Source organism: Leptopilina boulardi, unplaced genomic scaffold (assembly GCF_019393585.1).
Source record: "Leptopilina boulardi isolate dan_hultmark-lab unplaced genomic scaffold, ZJU_Lbou_2.1 LbouV2_55, whole genome shotgun sequence".
Taxonomy (NCBI): Eukaryota; Metazoa; Arthropoda; class Insecta; order Hymenoptera; family Figitidae; genus Leptopilina; species Leptopilina boulardi.
In genome coordinates this window covers 1,322,837-1,347,434 of record NW_026138000.1, presented here as the reverse complement: position 1 = coordinate 1,347,434, position 24,598 = coordinate 1,322,837, and the positions used below count along the sequence as shown (strand labels likewise).

The 24,598-nt window shown below is 20.9% G+C and overlaps 4 protein-coding genes across 10 annotated transcripts in view; 2 read left to right on the top strand and 2 right to left on the bottom strand.

Annotated features, from left to right (window-relative positions):
* The window catches only part of LOC127290134 (2-oxoglutarate dehydrogenase complex component E1), a 32,928-nt gene extending 26,805 nt beyond the window's left edge, over window positions 1–6,123 (bottom strand). Inside the window, exon 1 of one of the 7 annotated variants that reach the window (XM_051318524.1) lies at window positions 6,008–6,123. The gene's annotated coding sequence lies outside the window, so the exon portion shown is untranslated. The remainder of the gene's footprint in view (window positions 1–6,007) is intronic. The other 6 variants (XM_051318521.1, XM_051318526.1, XM_051318525.1 and 3 more) reach the window with 6 other exon arrangements.
* LOC127290135 (putative leucine-rich repeat-containing protein DDB_G0290503) lies at window positions 2,017–5,935 on the top strand. The gene is made up of 7 exons (XM_051318530.1): window positions 2,017–2,242; window positions 2,489–2,771; window positions 3,210–3,453; window positions 4,287–4,598; window positions 4,831–4,940; window positions 5,359–5,491; window positions 5,594–5,935. The coding sequence occupies exons 1-7, from the start codon at window positions 2,086–2,088 to the stop codon at window positions 5,864–5,866; spliced, it is 1,512 nt and encodes a 503-aa protein (XP_051174487.1). The 5' UTR covers window positions 2,017–2,085; the 3' UTR covers window positions 5,867–5,935.
* A 443-nt stretch (window positions 6,124–6,566) lies between the features above and the next one.
* Window positions 6,567–10,622, top strand: LOC127290133 (girdin-like). Its single transcript, XM_051318520.1, has 9 exons — window positions 6,567–6,879; window positions 7,642–7,857; window positions 8,191–8,377; window positions 8,508–8,749; window positions 8,983–9,114; window positions 9,349–9,688; window positions 9,780–10,006; window positions 10,139–10,292; window positions 10,359–10,622. The coding sequence occupies exons 1-9, from the start codon at window positions 6,698–6,700 to the stop codon at window positions 10,482–10,484; spliced, it is 1,806 nt and encodes a 601-aa protein (XP_051174477.1). The 5' UTR covers window positions 6,567–6,697; the 3' UTR covers window positions 10,485–10,622.
* A 2,652-nt stretch (window positions 10,623–13,274) lies between these two features.
* LOC127290131 (vesicular inhibitory amino acid transporter) lies at window positions 13,275–24,146 on the bottom strand. Its single transcript, XM_051318519.1, has 6 exons — window positions 23,766–24,146; window positions 22,886–23,154; window positions 20,865–21,000; window positions 20,618–20,714; window positions 17,319–17,914; window positions 13,275–14,492 (listed from the first exon to the last, which is right to left on the bottom strand). Exons 2-6 carry the CDS (start codon window positions 23,149–23,151, stop codon window positions 14,001–14,003), a joined length of 1,587 nt encoding a protein of 528 aa, XP_051174476.1. The 5' UTR covers window positions 23,152–23,154; window positions 23,766–24,146; the 3' UTR covers window positions 13,275–14,000.
* Window positions 24,147–24,598: the final 452 nt, after the last annotated feature.

The following is a 24,598-nucleotide window of genomic DNA, read 5'->3' as shown; positions in this document are numbered from 1 at the left end:
ATAAAATTAATTTCTTTTTTTAACTGTTTTTTTAATAAAAAATAAATTAATAATTATTTTTTCCAAGCATAAATTAATTAATATTAATTATAAATTAAATTTAAAAAAAAAATAAAAAGTATTGAATAAAAAAATTTATTTTAAAAGAAAAAATTTTTAATATATTTTTTTTTTTTTCATTGGAAAATTTGAGAAATTGGCGAACAATTGGAAATGTCGGAGACAAAATGTGAAAAATTAAAAACACAATTGGGTTTAATGAAAAAGCTTTATAATGAAGGAATAACAACGGAAGCTATTGAAATACAATCAAATAATGATTTAGATGAAGAAATTTTTTTTCCCCTAACAAGATCAGATTTGAAAAAACAATCGCCATCAAAGGAATTGGAGGAATTTTTAAATCAACAAAATTCACATTTTCGTAATGTTGAAAATGAAATTAATAAATGGCATTTTAAAATAGAGGAAACTATTGGTATTAATAAATAATAATAAATTAATTCATTAACAATAAATAATTAATTAATAATAAAAAATAATTTAGAAAATTAATAATTTGAAAAAATAGACATTTGTTTTTTTGAAATTACCGCCTTATTTCGGTCGGTAAAAAAAGATCTCATCAATTACCGACAGTCGGTAATTTTTTTAACTGGAATTTTTTAAAATTTGAAAATATATTTTTTTTTCTATATTTAATTATATATTTTTATTTTATTTTTTATGTAAAGCGGAAAATGAACGAACTAATTCAAAAAAAAATCTCAAATCTTCGTCATCGCGAGAATTTGAATTAGAAAATCAAAAAATCATTGAAAATGAGGAGAAAATAAATTTTAATTACAAAACAAATTCACCGCCAACAATTGTTTTATCAAGAACCAAGAAAAATGAGGTAAAACATTTGAATTTTCGAAAAAAAATAGTTTTTTTTATAAATATTTATATAATAAATAATTTATAAATATTTATAACTTATTTTTATTTAAAAAAAAATATTTTTAATTTATTTTTATCAAAGAAAAAATTAAAAAATCGTTATTAATTTTTTTTTTTACCGAAAAAAATAACATAATATTTCTTTCAGATTTTTAGGGACGATGATAATAATAAAATTTCAAAAACATTTGTCAATCAAAATATGGAAGAAAAAAAATTTCCATCTTCAACAAATAGCGAAAATAATTTAAACGGTTTATTTTATTGATAGTTTTTAGTTTTATTATTTTTAATATTAAATAAATATTATAATATAATAATCAACAATAATTATAAATAATAATAAATTAATTTTAATAAAATTATTAAATTAATATTATTAACAAAAAAAATTTAATAAATTTTAAAGTTATAAATAAATAATTATTGTTTAATTATTATTCTTAAATAATTAAAATAATTATTGTTAATTAATAATTATTATTATAATAATGTAATTAATTTGAAAAAAAAAATTATCAATAATTTCATATTTATTCAACAGAAAATTTAATTGAAATTCAAGAATTATCATCAAAAAAATTTGATATCACTGAAGAAAATGAAAATAATGAAAAAAATGAAATTAGAGACGATACAAAAATGAAAATTGAAATTAAAATAAAAGACGAATGTAAAGTAAAAAATAATTTTCAAACACAAGATAAAACAAGAACAATAAAAAATTTTGAAAATGAAATCAAAGAAAATTTTATAATATTGACAAAAAAAAAAAAAAAAATTAAAACCAACGATAATCAAATAAATAATAAAAATAATATACAAATAATAAATAATGAAATATTGGAAAATAATAACTATAATAATAATAATAATAATGATGATAATAATAATTATTATTTAAATAAAAATCAATTAAGGGACGAATTATTTGTAAAATTTTGTCAAAGTATCGAAGGTGTTGAAAATATTGTTAAACAAAAATTAATAAATAACAATGATGATAATAATAATAATAATAATAAGAATAAGAATGATAATAATAATAATAATGATAATAGTGAAAATATTAAAAAAAAATTACAAAAAAATGATAAAAAATCATTATCAAAAACAAGTGGATTAATAATTAATGAAAGTATAATGACAATTGATAAAATTAATAATAGAAAAAAAATGAAAAAAGGAAAATTACCAAGTTTCAATTCAAAAAGTACAATTCCAACTAAACGTGATTCAAATAATTTGATTATTATGAAAAAAGAACGAAAACGAAGAAAAGAAAAAATTCACAAAAATGGTATAAAAAATCAAATAAAAAAAAAATATTTTTTTTAAAATAAAATAAAAAAATATTAATAAATAAATAAAAATAATTTTTAAATATTTTTTTTTATAATTAAAAAATATTTAATATTTATTTATTATTAATTTATTGGAATTAATTATTTATTCAATTATTTACTAATTTATTTATTTAATTAATTAAAAAAATTAATTTGCAAAAAAATGTTTTTTCCTTTTTTTTTTTTTTTTTAATTAAAAGCTACTCGCAGTTTGAGTTTATCAAAAAATCCACAAGGAAAAATTGATGAAAATTTCAATGATTTAGTGGAAATTTATCACAATAGAGCATTAAAAAATGAAAATATGTCTATTGTTTCAAGTAAACATTCACGAATGAATCCTCATTTTAATGAGGAATCTGTTTATGAAATTATGCCGAAAAATTTGAAAAATGAAGAAATTGAGAAAAAATTGGAAATTAGAGGAAATGAACAAAAATTGCCAATAGTCAACAATATTTTTCCATCAAAAGAAAAATCAATGTAATAATGAAAAAAAATTGAAATTTTTTTTTTTCATTATTTTTTATAATTATTTTAAATTATTTATTGAAAAAAAATTTTTTTTTTAATGCAAAAATAAATTTACAATATAAATATTTATTTGAAATATATATTTTAATTTACAAAATAAAATTTTATTTGAAATATATTTTAATTTAGAAAAGAAAATTTTTTAATTTATTTGGAAATTTTTTTAATTTACAAAAAAAAACAAAATTTATTTGGAAACTTTTTTACTTTACAAAAAAAAAAAAATTTTTTTGGAAATATTTTAATTTACAAAAAAAACAAAATTTATTTGGAAATATTTTAATTTACAAAAAAAAAAAACAAAATTTATTTGAAAATTAAAATTTTCGAATTTATTATAAATATTTAAAATTGTTAAATAAATAAATAAAAATCATATTTTTTCAGTTACAATGAATCAATTGAAAAAAATATCAATGAAAACAAAAATGAAGTGAATTATTTAAATTCATATAAGGGAAATAAATTTTATGATCCAATTTTAATGAGAAATTATGAACAACCAACAGTTGCGTCAAAATTAAAGAGAGTTCAACGTTCATATTACAATAGATTTAATTTTCAAAATATTCCATTTACAATTGGCACTTCAATTTCACCGAGTCACAATTTAGGACTTAATATTCAACAAGTACGGTAATGCCTTTAATAGAAAAAAAAAAACCAATTTTTTTTCTAAACCAAAATTTTTTTTTAATTGAATTTTTATTTTTGCCACGCGAATTATTATCATTTTTTTTTTAGTAGAATTTTCATTTATTTATTTTAAAACAATTTTAATTAAATTAAATTAAATTTATTAATATTTATTATAATTATTTATTAATATTTATTATAATTATTCATTAATAATTTAATTTCTTTTTTTCTTCTTCGTTTTTAATAATTTAATTGAATTTTTAAAATTAAATAGCATAATTATTAGGTTAGGAATCGTGTAAAATGGACAAAACTACAGTAGTGCCAATCATGTAACATAAAACTATTAGAAAAATGGCGCTAAATTTAAAAATCGTTAAAATAAAAACGCAAAAAATCATAATAAAAATTATTTTTCTTTTTATTATTATTTACGTTTTTATTTTAACAATAAAAATTATTCTTCTTCTTATTATTTTTATTATTTATCATTATTTTTTATTCATTAATGAATAATTATTAATAATTTTAATTTAACTTACAAATTTAAAAAGCAGAAATTCAGGTTACAAATATTGTGAATTAACCAAACTACAGTAGTGCCAACCATGTAATAAAAAACTATTCAATAATGGCGCTAAATTTAAAAATTATTAAAATAAAAATTCAAATAATAATAAAAATCATTATTATTATTATTATAAAATATTATTATTATTATTATTATTATAAAATATTATTATTATTATTATTATTATTATTATTATTATTATAAAATATTATTATAAGAATAAATTTATTTAATAAAAAAAATAATGAATATAGGTGTTGAGTATAATGAAAAGTAAACAGGCAAAACCACAAGCTGTTTCCACAATGTTAATACGAAAAATGAGTCAAGGAAATAGGCCCCTAAAAAATTTATCAAATGAAATAAATTCAAAATTTGGATTAAATAAAAATTCTAATTTATATTTAAAAAATTCAATGTTAAATTTTAAACAATCACAAATTTCATCATCATCATCAACAACAAACAATCGAATTGGTGAAAATTTAAAAAAAAAAATTTCCCCCTCATTGCAGCAAAATTTTCAAAATCGAAATATTTGTGAAACACTTTTTGAGGATAAAGAGGTTTTTTTTTCTTTATTAATTAAAAAAAAAAAAAAAAAAAATTGAATTAAAAATAATTTAAGTAAAAAAAAAATTAATTAACAATTATTTCAATAAAAAAAATTAATTAAAAAAATAATTTAAATAAAATAATTAATTAATAAAAAAATTCATTAAAAATAATTTTAGTAAAAAAAAAATTGAATTTTTTTTAATTCGTTAAAAAAAAATTGTTATTATTTTTTTTCTTTAGATGGAATTGAATGTGGAAGAAAAAAATTCTTTTAATTTGCATGTAAATCGTGAAAAAGAAAATAGAGACGTTTTAATAAAACTTCATGATGAATTCGAAGAAATGAATTCGTGAATATTTTTAAATTTTATTTATTCATCATTATTATTAATTATTATCAATTATTCATTACAATTAACAAATAATAATTTCAATAATTTGATTAAATGAATAATTATCGCATTTAAAATATAAATAATAATATAATAATAAATTTATTCATTTATATTAACAAATGAATAAATTTATTATTATTATTATTTATAATTAATTATTTATTAATATTTACAAAAAATAATTATTTATTAATTAACAATTATTTACTTAAAATAATTATGTAATTATTTATAAATTAATAATTATTAATATTTATAAATAATTAATAACTAAATAAATTTATTAATTATTTACTAATTAATAAATATCAATAAAAAATAATTCGTGAAATAATAAATAATTTAATAAAATAAATTAAAATAATTTTCATAGAAAATATGAAAAATTGCAAGAGAAGTCAGAAAAATATAAGGGAAAATCATTAACAAAAGAAATAGAAAAACTTGAAGTTGATCTTACTGCAAAGGAGGAGGAAATTAATGCCGTTGTTGGACTCTATAAGGAAGTAATTATACAAAATTACTAAATTTGAATTAAATTTTCAAAATTATTTATTATTAATCATTAAATTATAAAATTAAATTAAATTTTCAATAAATATAAATAGGTGATGTCATTAAAAAAGCAAATGAAAAGAATGTCAGAGAAAAATAATTTTATTTGCATGTCATCGGAATCATCAAATCAAAAGCCAATAATTAATTATGCACATAATCCAACAATACGCGCATATTTTTCACCACATTTGCAATTAAATAAAAATAATCGCGACAATTATTATTATTCTAATAATCGTGAACCATCAACGGGAACACGATTAACTGGTCTCTTAAGACAAATTCAAATGTTTCAATGGCAACTTAAACAAGCTTCATTGTAATAAATAAATTATTACTTTTTACACTCAAAATAAAAATGTAAAATAAAATTGATGTAAAAAAAACACCCGTCAAATATATATGATAAATAATGTATTTTTCTAAACTATATTCAATAAAAATTATAGAAAAGAAATAAATACCTGGATAATTTTACTGTAAACCCTCGATAAGTGACGAATTTTTAATGTTGATAAAACATGTTTACTGCATGGAGGTTTCCAAGTTACTGAACTGGCGAACGAAGAAAATCGGCGCGCGCACTTTTTTACGCAGGGCCGTAATATTGAGGTGACTAAAATTTCTAACATGAATTTTGTATTTATTTATTAATTATTAATAAAAATTATATTTTATATACTCTTATTTAGGTGTATATTACGGTTACAAAAAAAAAGTAACAGTAATAAGTAGAAATAAAATAATACTATTTTTATTGTTGAAAACTGCAAAATTATACATATAACTACACAACCCTGGTGTGTTTTCGTAAAAATTAAATTTTTTTACCCTTCCTGGTTTTTTCCCCTAATTAAAAATTCACTATTAGTAAAGTTAATTATTAAAAATTAATAACAGAGCCAAGTAAATTCAGTGATTCGATCGTTTTGGAGAAAAAAAAATTTAGGTGTGAAAGCACCTTTAATTAACGAAACTTCGAACGCGCTGTCATATAAACACTGCCTTAAAACAGTTAATTATCACGTATTCAACCCTGAGAAAAGTCGTTTAAATTTCATTCATGAGCATTTTTTTTTGGTTTTGATTTTTATTTATTAAATATTAGAAATTTTTCAACTATTAATTAAATATATATAAATATTAACTAAATAATGAATTTAACTTCTGAAGAATTACGTAAAAAAATTAAACAACTATTTCCAAAACGATTTTATAATCTCACAAATGAAGCACTCGATGAACTTTGTAGTGATTCAACTTCAAATGATTTTTTATTATGGTTTTGCAATGAATTATCACCTGATTATGTTTTAACTGAAGAGGAAATTAAATTGTGAGTAAAATATCATTTTTTTTTTATTTCTTTGCAAATAATAGAAATTAAAAAAAAAAAACTTTGTTTTGGTTTTTAAATTCTAGTTTTTTTTTTTTGGTTATGTTTTGTTTATTTTTTAGGTTAATGTTTTGTTTATTTTTCCGAAATGTAACTGATGGAAAAATTGGTTTTAAAACAATTTGCTTTATTATTAATTTTTTTATTTTATATTATTCTAAAGTTTTTTTTTAGGTTATGTTTGTTTATTTTTCCGAAATATCAAATATATAATAAAAATTTTTAAATTAGTTAAAAATATCGATTTATTTTTTTCTAATTTTGTAAAAATGCAATTAAATAATTAAATCTCGCTTTATTATTAATAAATAAATAAGATATATTTAATTTTTTTTTCGAAATTTTCTTTATTTTTTTTTTCTGTTACTGCGCGTAACTCGAAAATTTTTTTTTTATAACAAAAATTTTTTTTATTTTTTTTTATTTTTTTTTATTTTCTTATAACAATTGATTTATAAAATTTTTTTAACAAAATATAAAGATTTTTATAATAAAATAATAACATTATAATAATAATCATTATTATTATTATTATTATTATTATTATTATTATTATTATATTTATAATTATTATTTATTTATTTATTTATTTATTTATTATTTATTATTTATTATTTATTTTATTATTTATTTTATTATTTATTTATTTATTTTAAAAAAATAAATTAAAAAAATTTAAAAATTGAATTAAATTTGTTTCAGAGGAGAAGAAATTAAAAAATCTGGTAAATGGCTTAAAGGAGAGGAATTAGATGAAGCATTATCGGAAGTAGTTGTTGAAAATCCGGATTTTTTACAAATTTTAGAATCAGATGTAACGGAAGATGATTTATTGGCAAATTTTACATCTGTTAAAATAGTTCACAATTTTGATGAAAATTATCTACAATCACTTGAAAATGGAATAAAAAACTTTAAGTAATTCTTTTTTTATTTATTTGTTATAAGGAAAAAAAGAATTTTTTTTTTTTTAATTTTATTTAATTTAATATTTTAATCTATAATTCTAATTTAATAATATTTACATACAAAAGAAAACAGAAATCTAATTTAATAATTAATTCTTAATTATAATTAATAATTTTTATTAATAATAATTCATTATAATTAATAATTTTTATTAATTTAGTAATTAATTTTTATTAATTCAATAATTAATTTTTATTAATTTAGTAATTAATTTTTATTAATTCAGTAATTAATTAAATTTTTTGTTAATTTAATATTTACATTTAAAAAAAAAAAAAACAGAAATATAGAGAGTAATTTAGATGAGCAAATTGAAAGAGAAAATGATGAATTGGAAAAAGTGAAAATTGAAGAAAAACTTACATTTGAGGAAAGTATTGAAATAATGGAAAAATTTGAATCTATTCAACGTCAACTTTCAGAACAAGTTGAACAACTTGTTTCTATTTATTCTGACGCTTCTCAAAAGGTATAATAATTATTTAATAATAATTTTTAATAATTTTTAATAATATATTAATTTATTATAATTATTTAATCATTACTTTTAAGAATTATCATTTTCTTTCTTAATTAAGAAAAAAAAAAAAAAATTACAGAAATGCGCACCTTGCCTTTGGACACAATTACCTTTGGATTTATTTGTAAAACACATGGAAACATATAATGAATATTTAAAAGTTTACATTAAAAAAGAATTTGGAACATCAACTGACGATGTTGTTAATGACGATGATCGTTCATCATCAATTAATACTGAATCCGATATTAATTTAGATTATTCAAACGAAAAACAAAATTTAGAAAAGAAAATCATTGAATTAAAAAATATTCAACAAAGGTATTTTTTTTACAAATGTTCATTATTAATTTTTTTCCTTTTTTTTTTTGCAAATTTTAATTTTTATTTATTAATTTCAATTTAAAATTTATTTATTTAATTTAATTTTAAATTTATTTATATTATTTTTAAAATTTATGTATTAATTAAATTTTTGAATTTTCCTTTTTATTCTAATATTTATTTTATTTACAAAAATTTACATTTTATTTTATTTAATTTAATTTTTACAGACTCAATAAAACAAAATTATCGCAAATTTTGGCAAAAGGAAGAAAAGATGCAACTCAAGCAATGATAAATTATGCGGAAAAAATTTATAACAATGGCAATGTTTTAATGCCAAAAACATCAGCGCTTCTTAGGTGAGGTTTTTTTTTTTTCTTTTTTTCTTTTTGAAAAATTTTCATTTTCTGTTATTTTTTTTTTAAATTAATAAATAAACAAATAGTAAATAAATAATAAAAGAAATATAAAAAAATAAATACCATAAATAAAGTAAATATTATTTTATTTATTTATTTATTTATAATAATAATAATATATACAATTATATAAAAAAAATTATAATGATAATAATAATAAAATAAAAATTACAGAGCCGACATTGCGGAGCTTAAAGTAAAACGTGATAATTTAGAAAAACAAGTGACAATTTTAAAAGAACATCAAATACCCGTGATTTGTGAGAGATTTGTGAGTTCAATGTTAAATAAAGTTCTTGTTGATAATGCAAAAGCAACACAAGAAAGAAGGGAATATTCTATTAAAAAATTACAACAACTTCTTTCACTTGTTAGAAATCATGGTCACGTACATTCTGATTTATTATATATTTTAGTTGAACTTGAAAATCAAAAATTAACACAAATCGAAGAATTTGTTTCCGATGTTCGTAATTATCTTGATATGGAATATTCATCATGCACCAAACGTTGTGTTAGTGAAAAAAAATTTTTATTATCATTTTTCCCTTATTTTTTAATTTTCCAAAAAACTAAGTTACATTTTTTGAAATTTTTTTCTCTAGATTTGGATGGAAAAAGCAAAAAATAAAATTTCTTCCACTTCATCATTTACTTTTGTAAATGACAATATTTTTAATAAATATTTTACAGCAATGATGAAAATTGAAGAAAATCCAAATTCATTGGAAATGGCATTTGAAAAATTCAATGAAATTTTAAATGAAAATATGAAATTAAAAGAAAATCTTTTAGAAACAATGAATAGTAATGTTAATAATTTACAATTATTGTAAGTAGAATTTTTTTTTTTTTTATTTTAAAAAAGGAAAAAAAACTTCATTACTAATTAATACAAATAATTATTAATTATTAATTAAATTATTAGTAGATTAATTAATAAATTAGAATTAATTTTTTCTAGTGATCGAACATTGATAAATAGTTATAATCGTGAAATACAAAATTCAGGAGGATTTTCACTCGAAGTTGAAGGACAAATTAATAAAACCGAAAGAAATCTCAGTGGATTACAAATGGAAATTACGATAATTAGAAATAAATTAAAGGAAATGATGGTAAAAGAATATTTTTTTCTTTCTTTCTTTTTTTACTTTGAATTTAAATTAAATTTTTCTTTATAGGAAAAAATTGGTGGATTAGAAAGAGAAAAAACAATTCTTTGGCAGAAATTTTTAGCCGAACCAGAAGAATTAAAAATAAGGTATGAACAATTAATGGAAATGTCTAATCAAATTTGTTTGGAATAATTTTAGATAACTATTATTGTATTATATTTATTTATTTTTTTACACAATAATAATAATTTTTTTTTTTTTTTTTTTTTTTTTTTTTGAATGAAATAAAATTGTTAAACAAATTTGATAAACTATTATTTTTAAATTTAATTTTTGTTTATTTAAAAACTTGGTTGCTTTATCCAAAATCCCCAGGGTGCAAATAATTCACCGTTTTCCTCTGCCATTGGTCCACGAAATACTTTTACTTTTACACGTGGTATAACTGAAAAATTATGGAAAAAATTTCATTTTAATTAAATTTTTTTTCAATTAAATCTGTTAACTTACCTTCTTCTTCTTCTTCTTCTATTTCTTCTTCTTCATTTTTATCGTAACAATTTACAATTTGAAAAATGAGACAAAGAAAAATTATCGAAATCTAGAAAAAAAAGGGAAAAATTTTTATTTATTTAAATCTGTAATTTTTTGGGTTTTTATTAGAACATTTTTTTTTTTAATGTACTCACTATTGATAATTTCATGTTTTACGTGAAATGTAAAAATCAACTAAACTCCATGTGTGAGAATTTCTGGCTTTTATTATAATGATTATAATAATTGGTGCATAACGAATTGATTTTCACTGATTTAGAGAAAGTTTGTTTTTTTTTTCGACACTTTCATTACTTTCTAAATAATGAGAAGAATTTGATAAATTTTACTTGTAACGAAAGGGACAAGAAGCAAAAAAAAAAATAAATATTTTGGGTACTTTTACTCTAAAAAATTTTAAACATACAATTTTTTGCTTCCTTTCTTTAGAATGCGTAAAAAATCACAGAAAGTAAAATATTTTATTTTTTAAAATGAAAATTTTAGTTGATTTATAATTTGAAAATTTTGATAATAACTAATTTTGAATGGAAATTTTGTATAATATTTGAATTTTAATTGATTTTGAATTAACATTTTGGGTAATAATTGAATTTTAATTGATTTTGAATTAAAAGTTTTGGAAAATAATTGAATTTTATTTGATTTTAAATACAAATTTGGAAAATAATTAAATTTTAAAAGATTTTAAATTGAAAATTTGGAAAATAATTAAATTTTAAAAGATTTTAAATTGAAAATTTTGAAAATAATTAAATTTTCTTTGATTTTTAATTGAAATTTTTAAAAATAATTGAATTTCAATTGAAATTTTTGGTAATATTTGAATTTTAGTTGATTTTTTATTGAAAATTTGGATAATAATAAATTATTTTGAATTAAAATTTTGTATAATAATTGAATTTTAATTAATTTTGAATTAAAATTTTGGTAAATAATTGAAATTTAATTGATTTTGAATTGAAATTTTTGAAAATAATTAAATTTTAAAAGATTTTAAATTGAAAATTTGGAAAATAATTAAATTTTAAAAGATTTTGAATTTAAAATTTTGAAAATAATTAAATTTTAAAAGATTTTAAATTGAAAATTTTTGAAAATAATTAAATTTTCTTTGATTTTTAATTGAAATTTTTAAAAATAATTGAATTTCAATTGAAATTTTGGATAATAATTAAATTTTAGTTGATTTTTATTGAAAATTTCGGATAATAATAAATTATTTTGAATTGAAATTTTGTATAATAATTCAATTTTAATTAATTTTGAATTAAAATTTTGGTAAATAATTGAAATTTAATTGATTTTGAATTGAAATTTTTGAAAATAATTCAATTTTATTTGATTTTAAATTGAAAATTTGGAAAATAATTCAATTTTAAAAGATTTTGAATTGAAATTTTTGAAAATATCTAATTAAATTTTTCTTTAAAGAAAGGGAAAAAATTTTTTTTTAAGGAAATAAATTCGGCATAGATTAAAATTGATGATATATATATATATTTCTTCATTTTTTTTTTTTTTTTTTTTCGTAATATGGAAGCCCCTTATTATAATTATTGTTATTTTTATAATAATTTGTAACGCATATATTCTATTCAACTTTATAACATCTAAGAATGATTTTTTTTTTTTTAGATGCTATATTAAAAACACATTAATCATAAATAGTTGAATAAAAATTGGAAGACATTATTTGCGAAAAATTTCTCTTAAACAATATTTTTACACGCCATTTGTTTTTTTTTTTTTTTGTTTCCTTGTCCCTATAATAATATGTATAATTAATCTCATCTGGTCAACATTTTTTTATAATATAATAGTTTTTTATTTCACTGTTGTCCAGAGGTACGTTATTTTTTTTAATTATACTTATTTTATAAAGGAAAAGAATAATTAAAAATAAACTGAATTTCGTTTTTTTGAGAATTAATGTTTTTTAGCAAAATTTTTTTTTTTTTCCCCATATATAAAAAGCGTACAACTCTGGCAAATGTTATAAATTCTAAATTCAATTTTTTTTAAATTGGAAATTAATTCCATCTACATAAAACTCATGCACAATATCTTTCAATCTTTTTCTTTTTTCTTTTATATATATATATATAACTTTAGACGTGTATATCGTAACATTACAGTATAATATATATATATTTGGTATATTTTTTTGTTCTGGAAGACATCATTGGAAGACGCACTTTTACAATTAAATAAATTAATGCAAATCTTTTTCTTTTTTCTTAATTAATCAGGAATTTAATTTCACAAAAAAAAATTTTTTTTATAAATTTATTTTTATTATAAATTTAATATAATTATAAATTTAATTATAAATTTAATTATAAATTTAATTATAAATTTAATTATAAATTTAATTTATTTATAAATTTAATTATAAATTCAATTTATTTATAAATTTAATTTATTTATAAATTAAAATTTAGAGGAGCATTTTTTTTTGCACTTTTAGTTCGCTACAAGCTACATTTTTTAATATAGCTTTTTTTTTTTTTTTGATATGAGATCTACAATTATTATTTTTTGTATCGTCTTGTATAATAATTATAGAGACTTTGGAAGACATTCGATTCGACTAATTATTATTATTATTATTATTATTATTCGTACTTAATTGTACTTTTTTTTTTCTTTCATGATATTTATATTTATACACGTCAATATCGAGGAAATTTAATAAAAAAAAAAATTCGAAACTGCAAAAAATTTTTCCTAAAAAAAAATGATAATTATTGTCAGAATTGTAAATTGTGGAAAAAAAAATTTGAAATTTCGAATTTTTTCCCTTTTTCTAAAATTCCATGACGTTAAAAATTAACTCACACACATATATATATTATTTTATATATAAAAATGATGAGTTTTTTTCTTAATCCAATTATAAAATCCAGAACCTACGTAACAATAGTTAACTTGTATAAGTTTCTTGTATATTAATTACTATTTTTCATTTTTTTTTTTTTTTTTCTTTCTAACAGTGGAAGACATTGATTCTTAAAAATTAGTTTTCATATTGTCACGTTTCTCATCATATTTAAAAACAAAAAAACTGCGCAAAAAATTTTTGAAATTCAAAATTTTGAAAAAAAAATTTAGAAATTCTTAAAAAAATTTTTTTTTTTAAAAAAAATTTTTTTAAAATGGTAAACCAATTTCAAAAGCTTCGATTAATGCACTACCCGAGTCATAAACTCCAATAACACCAAAGAGAACGCCCAAAAATATAACAAAACAATCGTAAGCCGCCGCACCCATATCCATGGAATTTCTTTTTAATTTTAAATGAAAATAACATGGCCAAATAAATGATAACATTGTCCCTGTAAATGAGCCAATAAAGCCCATTAATATACCAAAATGTGGTATAAAAACGGCCATAAATATTGTAAATAAAATAACTCCAATTCGCCATGCTAAACCCCATACTTTTAATTCGCGATCAACTGTCCATATTGTGGGGAATATTGTTTTTGGTCTACCGCGAAAAAATGCCCTCTCAAGTAATTCACACGCAGCATAATATGGCAATGGATATGAAAGTACTGCCTTTACCACAAGACATGTATTAACCAATCCTTTAAATCCCGTTGAATGTAAATTATTTGTTATCTCCTGCTGTGTATCATCCTAAAAATGACAGAAAAAAATAAATAAATAATTTGAAAAATAGTTAATTGGAAAAAATTAAATTAAAAAATTACAGGCCTCGGATCGACTTAAAGGAAACAAAAAAAAAAGTCGTTTTAGTCGATTTATATTCAAAAAAAACGAAAAATTCGATTTTTTTTTTATTTTAAAAAAAATATTTTAGATTTTTAAATAAAAAAAAAAAAAATTTTTTTTTAAATAATAATACTTTTTGAAGGGTTATAGTTGAAATTTTTAAAAATAATTGAATTTTCAAAAGATTTTGTTAATTTTCAGACAATAATTAAATATTTTACAGAACTAAAAAAAAAATTATTTATCAAATAATTTTTGGATAACATTTTTTTTTAATATTGAATTTTCACAAGATTTATAATTGAGATTTTTTTAAATTAATTCAACTTTAAGTGATTTTTAATTAAAACTTTTTTTTGATAATTTCACTAAAAAAAAATTTATTAGAAATTGCGAACAAAAATACAATAATTTGATAAACATTTTTAATTGATAAATGATTTTAAATAGTTGAATTTTCAAAGAATATTATAAAAATAGTTAAAAAAATAATTGAATTTCCATTGAGAGTTATAATTAAAATTATTAAATTTCAAACAAATTTTTCAATGGAAAATTTTAGAAATAATTAAATTTCAAAAAGCTTTTAAATTCAAATTTTTGAAAATAATTGAATTTCAATTGAAATTTTGGATAATAATACAATTTTAGTTGAAATTTTGGATAATAATACAATTTTAGTTGAAATTTTGGATACTAATAAAATTTTAGTTGATTTATAGTTGAAAATTTTTATAATAACTAATCTTGAATGAAAATTTTGTATAATATTTGAATTTTAATTGATTTTGAATTAAAATTTTGGGAAATAATTGAATTTTAATTGATTTTGAATTGAAATTTTTGAAAATAATTTAATTTTATTTGATTTGAAATTGAAAATTTGAAAAAATATTCAATTTTAATTGATTTTAAATTGAAAATTTGGAAAATAATTAAATTTTAAAAGATTTTGAATTAAAAATTATGAAAATAATTAAATTTTCTTTGATTTTGAATTGAAATTTTTAAAAATTATGAATTTTAATTGATTTTGGATTAAAAATTTTTTAAAATAATTTAAATTTTATTTGATTTTAAATTCAAATTTGAAAAATAATTAAATTTTAAAAAATTTTGAATTGAAAATTATGAAAATAATTAAATTTTATGTTTAAATTTCAATTGAAAATTTTTAAAAATAATTGAATTTTAATTTATTTTGAATTAAAAATTTTTTAAATTAATTTAATTTTATTTGAAATAGAAACTTTCAAAAATAATTAAATTTTAAAAGATTTTGAATTGAAATTTTTGAAAATAATTGGATTTTAAAAGATTTTAAATTGAAAAAATTTTGAAAATAATTAAATTTTAAAAGATTTTGAATTGAAAATTTTGAAAATAATTAAATTTTCATTGATTTTGAATTGAAAATTTTGAAAATAATTAAATTTTCATTGATTTTGAATTGAAATTTTTAAAAATAACTGAATTTGAATTGAAATTTTGGATAATAATTAAATTTTAGTAGATTTTTATTGAAAATTTGGATAATAAATAATTTATGTACTGAAATTTTGTATAACAATTGAATTTTAATTAATTTTGAATTAAAATTTTGTGAAATAATTGAAATTTAATTGTTTTTGAATTAAAAATTTTTTAAATTAATTAAATTTGATTTGAAATAGAAAAATTTGAAAAATAATTAAATTTTAAAAAGATTTTGAATTAAAAATTTTGAAAATAATTAAATTTTCTTTGATTTTGAATTGAAATTTTAGATAATAATTTAATTTTAGCTGATTTTTGATTGAAAATTTTGATAATAATTAATTTTGAATTGAAATTTTGAATAATAATTGTGTTTTAATTGATTTTGAATTAAAAATTTTTTGTAATTTTATTTGTTATTTTTTTAAAATTATAAACAATTGTTAAATTTCATAAAAATTTTAATTAAAAAATAATTTGAAATAACTGAATTTGTTATATGAATTTTATTAAAATGAATAAAAATAATTAATTTAATGAAGAATTTTAGTTCAAAATTTTGTAAAATAATTGAAATAAAAAAGATCTGAAGATGATCTGCATTTTATACTAAAAAAAATGTATTTTATTTTAAAAAGATTTTTTTTAAATGTAAAAAAAGTCGAATAAGTCGTATTTTATTAAAATAATTTGAAAAAAGTCGTATTTTTGAAAAAAAGTCGGAAATAGTCGAAAAAGTCCTGTAATCCAAGGCCTTAGTTAAAATTTAAAAAAAAAATTAATTTAGTTTGTTTTACATTCATTTTCATTAATATTGATTGAAATAAAAATTTTACGACGACTTTTAAGGATTTTTTTTTTAATTAAACAATTCAAAATGTAATTAATAATTAACAAAATTTTGAATTTTTTCAGACCCAGAAACTGCGGAATAGTTATTTCCGATGTAATTTGTCACCATCAATAAAATGATCATTATCAATAAAAAATTAGAAATTCAGTGAATTAAAATTTCTGTTATTTAAAAATTCGAATCAGATAAAATTCAATATATAATTAATTCAAAAAGAAATTTAAGTTAAAAAATAATATAGAAATAATTGAGTTTTAAAAGAAAATTTTTGATGCAAAATTTAGAAATAATTGTATTTTAGAAATCTTTAGTTAAACTAATTTGCCTCGTAAAATTTTTATTTCAATCAACAATTTAATAATTTTTTTTTTTCATTCAATAAATTAATTTAAAAAAATTACCTGAAAAGTCATAAAGCAAATCCAACCAAACAACGATTTAAATGCTGCCGCCGCAATGTGACTCCAATTTAACATCCATTCAAATTTTGAACGATCAATAAGATTACCCTCAAGTGTTGGAAGAAATATTTGCGATGTATAACTAAATACAATAACACCCAATGATATTGGAAATTTTTTCATATCAATACTCCATCTTACTTTTGACCATCCCCAATCGCCAATTTCCAATAGACAATAACCAAATATAATTGCATTAATAAAAAGATGTGCAATTGTACACCAAAAACTCAATACCGAAACATGATGTAAAGATTTAAGAAAACCCAATGGAATAAGAAATATTCCAATTAACATCATCCAACTTCGTGTATCTAATGCACCCTCTTGAAATGTTCCCACCATTAAATCACCGCAAACAACAACATAAAGAATGCATGTCATTAAAAGTTCAATTATTTGTGCAATATTAACAGCACGTGCACCCCAACGTGGTCCAAAGCATTCTTTTGCTATTGCCACATATGAATCACGTACTCTTACACGTTGACCTGTTGTTGGATCCAATTCATAAAGACATTCAACTAAAATTTTACCTTTTGAAAAAAAAACAGAGAGAGAAACAAAATTTTATTAGCCACCCTTTTTTTTCTACAAGGGAATTATTTCCATTAATTATTTTTATTTTTTAAAGTACGCCCTGGCGGATTGTATGATGCGAACGTCAGGTATGATGGTTTCCTGAGGTTGGACTTATTGGAAGATACGTTTCTAATCGGGTTTGCGGATGACGTGCTTTTGGTATGCTGTGCGGACGAGATAAATCTTTTACAAATAAAACTCGATGATAGTCTTCGACGAATGGGGTCTTGGTTGAATTGACATGGTCTGAAAATGGCTGTCGAGAAAACCGAGGCTCATCACAGATCGGAGAGACTTCCGATTCCCGCGGTTGGAAATTGGAGGATCTGTAGTTTCATGGGGAACAAAACTGAAGTACCTGGAAGTGACGTTGGACAAACGTTTGAATTTCGGACAACATATTAACATCTCGTCACTCCAAACCACCGAATGCATGGGAAACCTTTCGAGGATGATGCCCAATATCGGTGGCCCCAGGGAAAAGAAACGTAGATTAGTGGCGACTGTGGTTCAATCAAAGCAGCTTTATGCTGCCCCCTGTTTAGGCTTCGGCCCTAAAGTTCCACAGCATCTCTGACAGACTCCTCGCGGTTCAGAAAGACCCGGCACGGAGAATTGTGTCAGGCTTCAGAACGGTGTCTACTTGCGCTGTTATGGTACTCGCTGGATTACCGCCAATGGATTTATTGACGATGGAAAGGAAGGAGATCTTCCATCACAGAGAGTCCAGAAGTAGACTCGTTCAGAAATGGCAGGAGAGATGGGATTGGGAGTCTAAAGGTAGGTGGACCTACCGCCTGATTTCCCTCCACGCCACATGGTTAGATAGGAAACACTGTGAAGTTAACTACTTCGCCGTGGCGCTTTAGAATAGAACGCCTGTAGCCCACTGCATGTCGTAAAAGGCGACTAAAAGGGGTGCGGAGGGTTTTACCCATTTAGCTAAGTACCGCTTCAAAGGAGACGCTGAGATGAGACATTACCGATGATGTATGAACGCACTACGCCTGCCACGTGTTCACCATGTGAAATGGAACCCTCCCTGTGCCTGTTGACAGTGGAAGTCCGACCGGAAAACTTGTCTTCCCGTATCCCATCAGGTGTCGCTCGAGGCGACTAAAGAGGGAAATTTGAACGCAGTTCGCCTCCTCGTCCGGAGGCAGGGTGAGACCATTGTGGTTTCAGACTGCGGTCTGATACTTCGATCTGGGAGCGGATGTTCCACGTGGTCCCCGTTGGAAGTGCAAGATTCTTGTCCTCGCTAACTCACGCCCCCTCCTGTTGGAGTGTTATCGGGTCCAAGATGAATGTTACTAACCGTTCCGCCATTTCATTGGGCACCCTATTGTATCAGTGTGTGTGTGTGACCTACCAGACCATCGGCTGGTGGAGATTAGCTCGAAGACGGAACCTCCACGAGGTCCCCGCTGGTTCCCCTTTATCCGCTCAAGTTCTACTTGCATGGGCGAAGGGAATCAATGCTAACCGTCCCCTCCTGGAAGGGCACCCGGTCTTCTTCGCCGTTTTGGTTCTTAAGGACCTTACATCGGCAATTTTTCCTCCTCTTTCCCCATCGGTAGCGAGGCGACTTGCCAAATCGCCGCCGTTTCAACATGTCGGTAGTTCTTTCGTTAGGGGGTAGATATGCTTATTTTAAGATCGGGAGTTATAATCCTTAAAGACCCAGACATCCCAGTCGGCCTTGAGCACGACGATAAGCGCAATTCTGAAGTTGGCTACTACCTTACACAAGCGTTGTCAGGTCATGGTTGTTTCGGACAGTATTTTTATTGTTTTAAAATAGAAGCAGACGCTTTCCTTCTTCGTTCCCTGGCACTCAGTTAAGGATTTAGGACAGAGAGCAAAAGTAAGAAGACTTTCACTGGCTATGTATAAAGCTTAAAGCAGTTCCATCAATGGAGTTGAAGTCCCAAAAAGGGTGTGGTTTTTAGTGGGTCGGCCAGAACAAAAGCAGTCATCCCCACATAACCTGAGAGTACGCTATCTAACTTGGAAGTAGGCCTCCAGGGTTATGCAGATTTTCCACTTCTCTCGTAATAACAAAATTGATGTATAATTATTATAATCAATAAGTTTTATGCATTTTAAGATGATTATTGTTAAATAATTATAAAAATTTAATGTTGTTATTAATTTCAATCTACTACAGTTAAAAAAATGAATATTTTTCACCTTTTTTTTGGATAAAAAAATTCATTTCTTTCAATAATATTTTTTTATTAAAATATTAATTTTTTTGATAAAATAATACATTTTTTTTACCAATATTTTCGTTTAACAAATAAGAATTTTGCTTTTAATAAAAAAAAATTTAAAGAAAAGAAAAAAAGAGTGCTGCCACCTACTTGATAAAAAGCGTGGCTGTATTGATTTTATCGACAAATGTTGATAATAAATTTTAATAGATTGAAATTAATAACAACATTAAATTTTTATAATTATTTAACAATTATTATCTTAAAATGCATAAAACTTATTGATTATAATAATTATACTATCAATTTTATCATTTTTTTTTAATACATTTTAGACAGAATTTCAATCTCAATCTCGTGTTCCACAAATTTTGTGGAGCATTCGCATCATACAATCCGCCATTTGGCGTATTAGAAATTATTTTGAATTTCAAATTTTACCTGTGTAACAGCAAATGTGCGCCACACCAATCATGGCTGCAATTGCCCAATAACCACCGCGAAGTACGGCAAATGGAAGGGAAACGATGAACATTCCCTGAAATAATTGAAAATTTTTTTTTTTATAATTTATTTTTTTTTAAATTATATTAACAAAATTAATAAAAATAAAACAGAATTCTATTTTAAAATTATAATTTAATTTTTAAAAATACCTATATAATTCGATTTTGAAATTTTATTTTACCTGTATGGCATTGGTGACATTATAAGCAGCCTGCCATTCGTTGATCTTCACCCCCGAACCACCAAATTCACCACCACCACCTTCGTCATAATCACTGAAACCTCCACTACTGATACTTCCGGTTCTAATTTTATCACTGAAACAAGTGAAAGAAAAAAGAAAAATAAACAAAATTTTTTTAGCAAAATTAGTGAATTTATTGATTTTTAAACGAAATTTAAATACAAAATAGAAATGACGCCCTGAAAAAAGGGATTTAAAACAGAAAAAAATTATAGGTTATGTTTATGATCGTTCTGTATTTGATTACAACATTTTTAATTATTTTATTAATATTTAATGAAAACAACATTTTTTATTAATTATTCTAAATGTAATGAAGACTTAAATATCAATTATTATTTACAATGAGGTTAGTTTCCCTTTTTTTGTATTTTTACTCGAAACAATCATAAACATAACCTATAATTTTTTTGCTTCTTAGTTCCATTTTTTCACAACTGCGTCACATATTTTCAAATATTTTTTTTTATTTGTGATATGCTGTGAAAAAAAAAACCTAAGCAACAAAAAATTTATAGGGTATGTTTATGATCGTTTTAAATAAAAATACACAAATAGGAAAAAAAAATGTTTCCTACATAGAAAATAAAAACTGTTATTGAAAAGTTATTAAATTAACTGTTTACATAATTAAAATAAGGAACTGTTAATAATAATAATTATTTTTTTAAAATAAAACTATCACAAACATAACCTATAATTTTTTGGTTTTTAGATACATTTTTTTCAGAGTGCGTCAAATATTTTCAAAAAAATTTCAAATATTTTTTTTTATTTGTGATATGCTTTGAAAAAAAACCAAAGCAACAAAAAATTTATAGGTTATGTTTATGATCGTTTTAAATAAAAATACACAAATAGGAAAAAAAAATGTTTCCTACATAGAAAATAAAAACTGTTATTGAAAAGTTATTAAATTAACTGTTTACATAATTAAAATAAGGAACTGTTAGTAATAATAATTTTTTTTAATAAAACAATCATAAACATAACCTATAATTTTTTGGTTTTTAGATACATTTTTTTCAGAGTGCGTCAAATATTTTCAAAAAAAATTTTAAAACTGCTGTGTGAAGAAAAGAACTTAAGAAGCAAAAAAAAATTTATAGGTTATGTTTATGATCGTTTTAAGTAAAAATACACAAATAGGAAAAAAAAATGTTTCCTACATAGAAACTAAAAACTGTTATTGAAAAGTTATTAAATTAACTGTTTACATAATTAAAATAAGGAACTGTTAGTAATAATAATTTTTTTTAATAAAACAAATAATAAACATAACCTATAATTTTTTGGTTCTTAGATACATTTTTTCACAGTGCGTCAAATATTTTCAAAAAAAGTTTTAAAAGTGCTGTGTGAAGAAAGGAATCTAAGAAGCAAAAAAAAATATTATAGGTTATGTTTATGATAGTTTGGAGTAAAAATACACAAATAGGATCAAAAAAAAAAATTATCTTTATTACTTAGAAAATAAAACCTGTTTTTGAATTTACATAATTAAAATAGGAACTTTTAATAAAAATTAATTTTTTTTTAAAATAAAACTATCATGAACATAACCTATAATTTTTTTCGTAGGCTTATTTCTTCAGAATTATTATCATTATTATTATTATTATTATTTAACAGAATTTATTAAATATGTAACGCGCTCTAAAAAAATTATTTAAGAAGGCAAAATAATAATTAATAATTAATCATTAATAATTAAATAATTAATAATTAAATACCTAATAAATAATTATTAATAATTCTTATTTAATTATCAGTTATTAATAATTATTATTTAATTATTTATTATTAATAATATTTTTTAATAATAATTAATTATAAATTAATAATTTTTTTTCGCCTTCATAAAATTATTTAAATTTTACGAAAAATAGTTCATTTTTTTTTTGCAAAATTAAAAAAATAAAAAATAAATTTTATTATTTAATAATTTTTCTTTTTACCTGCTTCTTTGATAGCTGAAGGAATCCTCAGCAATTCCTTGTTCACCATATTGCTCTTGACCTTTCATTGTGGTCATTTCAGTATTTTCACCCTCATTAAATGATCGAAAATTACCGGAAGTACCTCGTGTTTCACCACTGCCGCCAGCACCGCGAATTATTTCCATACATGGACTATTTTCTGGCCATTTTGCCTTTATTGTTTCCCATGCTACATTTACAGTTGCAGTCAATGAGGGAATAAAGACACCTCTAAAGTACGCCATTGTCTAATCGAAAGAAAAAAATGAAAATTTTCTCTTTTACTTATAAAATTTTTGCTAAGGGAAAAAAAAATTTTTTTAATTTATTTCGATAAGGAAAAATTAAAAAAAAAATTTTTTTTTTTTTAATTATTCTAAAAATAATCAATCGACATATTTTTTATATTAAATTAAAAATACAGAAAATTTAAACAAAAAAAATCTTTTTTTACTATACAAAAATTTGCCCTTAATTATTAAATTTAAAAAAAAAATTCATTTATACAAAAATATATATTTAATATTAATTATTAATTTTTCCCCCAGGGAAATAATAATAATTATATATTTATTTTTATTAATGAATTTTTTTTTTTTAAATCAAATTTATTAAATAATTACAAAAATTTTAATTATTATTTTCCTAAATGAAAAATTAATTAAATGAAAATTTAAATTAAAGAATTATAATTATAATAAAAAAAAAACATCATTAGAAATTGAATGAAATTCAATAATCCAATATAGAAAATGGCCTTCGCCTCTTGAGAAATAGTCCTTGGAGAAAAAAAATAATTTTCACATTTAGCAAAATAATAATAATAATAATAATATAATAATTAATAAAAATTAATTACCAAATATTCGATGATTTTTTTTTTAAATTTATTGTCAGAAATACGATGATCACTCGCTTTTTGATGAAACTGAATTTCTTTTTTTTTTTTTTTGAGGCACTTGCGCGAGAAAAGAAAAGATTTTTTTGGGGATTTAGAAAAAAAATTCTATGCAAAATATTTTGTTTGAATCGAAAAAAAAATACTAGCTAAAAATATGAGCGAAATAATCGCATTTTTTTTCTTCTTCTTCTTTCTTTTTCTACGTTCTATGTTCTAAATAATCAGAATTGAAAATTTTTAATCGCGGCATTGACTGGGGTGGATGGTGGTTACAGGGGTTGAGATCAGAATGGGTAACATCCCTCGGAGCGTCGATCAATGCGACCGAAATCCACACGAACGAGAGAGAGAGAGAGAGAGGGGGGGGAGGGAGAGAGATGCTTTCTCATTTTCAGTCTTGCGCGTACTTTCCTCTTTTTCTCAAAAAAAAAAATAAAAAACGCATGCGCTGCTTTTTCTTCTTTTAAATAAAAATTTAGTTAATAATTTAGTTTAATTAAAAAATTGAATTAAATATTAATTTAAAAAATTTTTATTATAAAATAAATGAAATTGTTTTTTTTTTTCATCAGAGTTGCTACAAAAATTTGAATTTATTTTTCCCTGATTTGAAAGAAAAAAATTTCGAATTTTGAAAAAATTTATAATTTACAAAAAATCGATTTCTGTTTGTAAAAATAAATGTTAGGAATTTACAAAGAAGAAGAGTTTTTTTTTTATCATATATAATAAATAAAGAAACCAATTTTCTTTTTTTTTTATTTATCTAAGTATCTTACATTTTGCTCTCA